The sequence below is a fragment of the Bison bison genome, unplaced genomic scaffold, assembly GCF_000754665.1.
Source record: "Bison bison bison isolate TAMUID 2011002044 unplaced genomic scaffold, Bison_UMD1.0 scf7180017864180, whole genome shotgun sequence".
Taxonomy (NCBI): domain Eukaryota; kingdom Metazoa; phylum Chordata; class Mammalia; order Artiodactyla; family Bovidae; genus Bison; species Bison bison.
In genome coordinates this window covers 1,900,890-1,907,531 of record NW_011494752.1, presented here as the reverse complement: position 1 = coordinate 1,907,531, position 6,642 = coordinate 1,900,890, and the positions used below count along the sequence as shown (strand labels likewise).

Sequence of the window (6,642 nt, the reverse complement as noted above, 5' to 3'; positions counted from 1 at the left end):
GAGTCCCTTGGACTGCAAGGAGATCCAACCAGTCCATTCTGAAGGAGATCAGCCCTGGGATTTCTTTGGAAGGAATGATGCTAAAGCTGAAACTCCAGTATGAAGAGCTGACTCATTGGAAAAGACCCTGATGCTGGGAGGGATTGGGGGCAGGAGGAGAAGGGGACGACAGAGGATGAGATGGCTGGATGGCATCACCGACTCGATGGACATGAGTTTGAGTGAACTCTGGGAGTTGGTGATGGACAGGGAGGCCTGGCGTGCTGCAGTTCATGGGGTCACAAAGAGTCGGACATGACTGAGTGACTGAACTGAACTGAACTGAACTGTGGCTCAGGTGGTAAAAAATCTGCCAGCAAAGCGGGAGACCAGGTTTCAATCACTGGGTAAGAAGATCCCCTGGAGAAGGGAATGGCAACCCACTCCAGTATTCTTGCCTGGAGAATTCCATGGACTAATAGAAGGCAGGCAGGCTACAGTCCATGGGGTTGCACAGAGACAGACACGGCTTAGCGACTAACACTTTGACTTTGACTTTAATGAAACTTCTGGCTTTTACATCTGTCCTTTCTTTTAATTTCTAACATATCACCTTTAATCTTTCATTGTGTTTTCTCCCAGCTACAAACATTCAGTTCCATTATTCTTACAATTATTAACTGATTTCACAGGTAGACAGTATGAAAAAGAGGTCCCATAGAGCATTAATTATTTCCAGATTTTGCAGAAGGTATCATTTCTTTGATTTTTATTCATGAATTCCTGAGAATATCTATTTTGTCTAAGAACTAAGGAGACTTACAATGAGACCTGAGCTGTGACTAGGAAGCTTAACCTCTATTGTGAAATTAACAAAGCCATGTTATCTATTCTACAAGTGTAGGTAAAATACAGTTGTCCAGAATGCATAAAAAATCTCAAAGAAATGTATCATCACACTACAAGTTTCATATAGGAAAGTGATAGTTTATTTTCGGCATAGAGTTACAACTTAGGAAAATTTGGGGAATAAAAATGATAAAGGAAAATTTTCACTGGAGCCATTAAGAGAGCAACTATAAAAATTTATAATGCAGAAATATTGAAATTGAATTTTAGCTGCTTGATGACTTGAAGGCCAAAAGTTAAGAAGGAGAATTTGAAGCGAATTGATCAACACAAGAGTTGGTATGTTACTAATATAAACAAATTCACACTTGGATGAAGGAGAGAGGTCCAAACAAGTAGAATTTGGACTGACGCCAGAATGTGCTCACAGAGATAGTGGACCTGTGGTGGGCTCATTAAAATCATGAGACCCAAATCAGTTCAGCAACATCAGCCCCAGCCCCTGTCCTAATGATCAGCACAGAAGAAGGGTCTGCATTAGTGGGGACAGAGGTAAACAGAGACAGTGGTCACAGGGTGGCGGGCTTAGCAGCAAGAAGAAGGACAGCACACGGGGCGGGGGCAGGTGGAGATGACACAGGTGGGGCGATAGCAAGTGGTGTGGCAGGAGCCCCGGCCACACACTGGGCGCAGGCAGCAGCTGGAGCCACAGCAAGAGGGGCGGCAGCAGCTGGAGATGCGGGAGCAGGTGGGCTGGCAGCACACAGACTGGCAGCACCAGGGCCTGCAGCAGCTGGAGATGCAGCAGGTAGGCCTGCAGCAGCTGGAACCATAGCTGGACCCACAGCAGGAGGGGCGGTAGCAGCTAGAGATGCAGCAGGTGGGGCGAGGGCAGGTGGGCTGGCAGCAGACAGGGCGGCAGCAGCTGGACACACCACAGCTGGGGCGGCAGCAGGTGGTCCTGCAGCAGGTGGTCTGGCAGCAGCTGGGCCGGCAGCAGGTCTCCAGGCAGAGACTTCGGCCACAGCTCTGGTCAGAGCAGACGGAGCCACAACAGGAGCTGACCATGGTGTCAATGGAAGGAGTGGAGTTCCACGAGTGGGCTTGCAAGAGGGTGGCTTCTTGTTTTTGACTGTTTCCTTACTCCTGTCTCTTTTTATACTCTGAGTTTAACTGGTCTTACCATGAGCAATGCTTTTTCCTTGTTATTTTTCCTTCTGGATAATCAATTAACATTACTACTAAGTTCATAATTGTGTTTATGAGGTTATATATGTGAAAGCATCAATATCTAAGGCATCATTTCCTTTTTTCTATTGTTATGATTCACTGGATCTTGTTAAGCCATGTGTAACCACTTTGTTTTTCTTCCTCTAATGTGTCTTCTAAGTTGGAAATATCATGTGATATTCTATTACTGAAATTTTATGTGTCACTTTTTCCTTCTTTGTGTATAACTCCATGATACTACTTTGAGAATGGCCCTGTCTCTTTTCATGTCAAAGTGGAAATAACGCATGCTACTGACAGGCAGAGTGCTGATAAGGAAATAAGAGGAAAGACTCTTGTTGGGGTTTTGTGTATAGTGTGGGGAGACTGTGGTGGGGAGGTAAGCTTATTGACACACTTTTGTACAAGGAGAGAAGACTAGGTTGTGTTTCCTGGCTGATTAGAGAGTCAGGGGGTTACAAAAGACTTCCAGTCTCATTGTAATGACTACCCCAAGAGTTAGCTTTTAATTTTTCCTTTTCAGTGCTAAGAACTTTTCCCTATAGTGTGCTAAAAATGAGTGGGTTTGACCTATCTTCATACACCAACATATGCAATGAATTCTGCATTATGTAGAAGGTTTCATTTAAAGCATCTTTTTCTTGTACTCTTTTAAAAATTTGAATTCAAGTCATTCTGCTTAAAGAGGCTATAAATAGGCAAGCCTTGCTTTTTATCCTCCTGCTCAAGCTTAGTCACTCAGTCATGTTCAACTTTTTGTGACCCTTCAGACTGTAGCCCTCCAGGCTCCTCTGTCCATAGGATTTTTCAGGAAAGAATACTGGAGTAGGTTGCCATTTTCTTCTCCATGCTCATTATCCTACAGACAGTCAAATATGTTAAAAGGCAAGATTTTGACAAGTACTCAAAACACCAAAGCATGAGTTTCCAAAACAAGCATTATGTGTGTAAAACAAGGATAAATTGGGAAATTGGGATTGTTGTATATACACTACTGTATATAGATAACCAACATAAAGAGAACCTACTGAATGGAAGGAATGATGCTAAAGCTGAAACTCCAGTACTTTAGCCACCTCATTTGAAGAGTTAACTCTTTGGAAAAGACTCTGATGCTGGGAGGGATTGGGGGCAGGAGGAGAAGGGGACAACAGAGGATGAGATGGCTGGATGGCATCACTGACTTGATGGACGTGGGTCTGAGTGAACTCTGGGAGTTGGTGATGGACAGGGAGGCCTGGTGTGCTGCAATTCATGGGGTTGCAAAGAGTCGAGCACGACTCAGCAACTGAACTGAACTGAACTGAACTGAACTGAACTGAATAGGACAGGAAACTTTACTCAATACTCTGTAGTACCTGTAAGGAAACAGCATCTAAAAAAGAGTGGATATGCTTGTATGTGTGGGCTTCCCTGATAGCTCAGTTGGTAAAGAATCCACCTGCAATGCAGGAGACCCTGGTTTGATACCTGGGTCAGGAAGATTCGCTGGAGAAGAGACAGGCTACCCACTCCAATATTCTTGGTCTTCCCTACTGGCTCAGCTGGTAAAGAAACCACCTGCAATGCAGGAGACACGGGTTCAATCCCTGGGTTGGGAAGATCCCCTGGTGAAGGGAATGGCTACCCACTCCTGTATTCTGGCCTGGGGAATTCCATGGACTGTATAGTCCAAGGGGTCGCAAAGAGTTGGACACGACTGAGTGAATTTTACTTTCACTTTCATAAGTGTATGTGTAACTGGCTTACTTTGCTGTACAATAGAAACTAACATAATGTAAATCAACCATACTCCAATAAAATATTATAATAAAAAATATCCTGGGAAAACCTTCCGGCCAATATATTGGAACTAATGTTTCTTTTTCACAATAGTTATAGATCTTTTGCCTTAGCTTAAACAGTTCTCTGAGTACTCTTAAATCTTAAAATGTTATTTTTGCCTTAAAATTATATATTTTATATTTGTTATTTCTTTTTTTCCAATAATATATCATCTATTAAAAGGCCAGAATAATGCCAAAAATAAATACAAGCATTACATACTTTCCAAAAAAATGAGATAATATAGATGGCTACTATTTGTAAGTGCTTGCCATGTGCCCAATATTCTGCTGAATGCTTTGTAATTATTACCTTGATTTTTCTTATCAAAGACCCCATGAGGTACTTGCTATTCTCTAAGAGTACACATAAGAATGAATTAAGGTTGCAAAGCCTATAATCTTAATAGTTTATAAAGTATGTGTATGTGTGCATGAGCACTCAGTCTCGTCCAACTCTTTGTGACCCCATGGGCTGTAGCCCACCAGGCTCCTGTGTTCCTGGGATCCTTCAGGTAAGAATACTGGACTGGGTTGCCATTTCCTTCTCCAGGGGATCTTCCTGATCAGGGACTGAACTACATCTCTTGTGTCTCCTGCATTGGCAGGCAGTTTCTTTACCAGTTGAGCCACTGTGGAAGCCAGTCTATGAAGTATAAATAACACTAATTCCACACCTTTGATTATGCTGTTATAGCTCCTTAGAATGTTCCTTTTCCTATAACAACTCAGTACTTTTTTTATTTTTCATTTGAGTTCCAGCTTAGAAGTCTCTTCTTATGGTTTTCCTTGACATATTTAAAGAAAAATCATCTGCTCCTCCATTCTACTTGATTACATTTGCAACACTAGAATTTTGCACATCGGACTATACCTAAATGTCTGTCTCCAGCTGGACGGTAAATACCTGAGGTGAACACTTGGACCATATATCATCATCAACATGCATGGAATGGAGCACATCACCAGTGTTTTCTTTGCATTTCTAGGAATCACTTTCTAAATTTGTCTGTGTAATTACACAAAGTATGTGTGGCTCCAAAGTAAATTCTACAAAGCCAGGCTTATCCAAAGAAGTTATTCCTAATCCCTCCATGCATTCCCTTGCTCCCCATAGATAGTCATTTTTATAATTTAAAGTTTTCCTTCTTATTGCTATTTCAAAAACATTTTTGCATATCTGTAGCTCCTTTGTTTCTTGGATAAATGGTTATATAATATACACACTTGACTCCAAGTTGCTTTTTCTCATTTAACAATTTATCCCAGAGATTACTTTATAGTAGTATGTTCAGATATTCTTCATTCCATTCTCAGCCACAAAGTAGCCCATTCTCTGGACATAATGTGGCTTATTTAGCCTGTTCCATGTATTGGTATCATCAATTGATCAATTTGTTGGCTTTAATCAAGTAGTTTTTACTATATATGTAATATATATAATGACATATAATGTAAATATATATAAAATATACTGATATCTTCATGGGTCACAGCCTTGTCATGGTGAAGGGGCTTGCATAACTCAATGAAGCTATGAGCCATGTCATGCAGGGCCACCCAAGATAGACAGGCCATAGTGAAGAGTTCTGACAAAATATGGCCTGCCAGAGGAGGAAATGGCAAACCACTCCATCATTCTTGTTATGAGAAGAACCCCACAAATAGTATGAAAAGGCAAAAAGATATGACACTGGAAGATAAAACCCCAGGTGGGAAGGTATCCCATATGCTACTGGGGAAGAGCAGAGGGCAATCACTAATAGCTCCAGAAAGATGAAGCAGCTGGACCAAAGCGGAAATGACACTCAGTTGTGGATGTGACTAGTGGTGAAAGTAAAGTCTGATGCTGTAAAGAACAATGTTGCATAGGAACCTGGAATGTTAGGTCCATGAATCAGGATAAACTGAATGTGACCAAGCAGATGGCAAGGGTGAACATCCACATCCTAGGAATCAGTGAGTGAAATAAAATGGACGGAAATGGGAGAATTTAGTTCAGATGACCATTATATATACTACTGTGGGCAAGAATCCCTTTGAAGAAATGGAGTAGCCGTCATAGTCAACAAAAGTGTCTGAAATGCAGTACTTGGGTGCAATCTCAAAAATGACAGAGTGATCTTGGTTCATTTCCAAGCAAACCATTCAACAATAATCCAAGGCTTTGCCCCAACCACTGATGCCAAAGAAGCTGAAGTTGACTCTTTCTATGAAGACCTATAAGACCTTCTAGAACTGACACCAAAAAGAAAAAAATAAATAAAAGATGTCCTTTTCATTGCAGGGGATTGGAATGCAAAAGTAGAAAGTCAAGAGATACCTGGAGTAAGTTTGACCCTGGAGTACAAAATGAAGAAGGGCAAAGGCTAACAGAGTTTTGTCAAGAGAACACATAACACACTGGTCACAGCAAACATCCTTTTCCAACAACCCAAGAGACGACTCTACACATGGATGTCATCAAATGGTCCATTCCAAAATCAGATTGATTATATTCTTTGCAGCAAGTTCTATACAGTCAGCAAAAACAAGACCTGGAGCCTGACTGTGGCTCAGATCATCAGCTCCTTATTGCAAAATTCAAGCTTAAATGGAAGAAAGTAGGGAAAACCTCTAGGCCATTCAGGAATGACCTAAATCAAGTCCATTATGGTTATACAGTGGAGGTGATGAATAGATTCAAGAGATTAGATCCAGCAGACAGAGTGCCTGAAGAACTGTGAACTGAGGTTTGTAACATTGTAGAGGATGCAATGAC

The 6,642-nt window shown here is 41.6% G+C and overlaps 1 protein-coding gene across 2 annotated transcripts in view; it reads right to left on the bottom strand.

Moving 5' to 3' along the window:
- LOC104990476 (keratin-associated protein 4-6-like) overlaps positions 1 to 1,896 on the bottom strand; it is a 19,022-nt gene extending 17,126 nt beyond the window's left edge. The window contains exon 1 of one of the 2 annotated variants that reach the window (XM_010842560.1): positions 1,513 to 1,896. In XM_010842560.1, the coding sequence (XP_010840862.1) occupies positions 1,513 to 1,896 (384 nt within the window). The remainder of the gene's footprint in view (positions 1 to 1,512) is intronic. The other variant, XM_010842561.1, reaches the window with a different exon arrangement.
- Between the last annotated feature and the right edge of the window lie 4,746 nt (positions 1,897 to 6,642).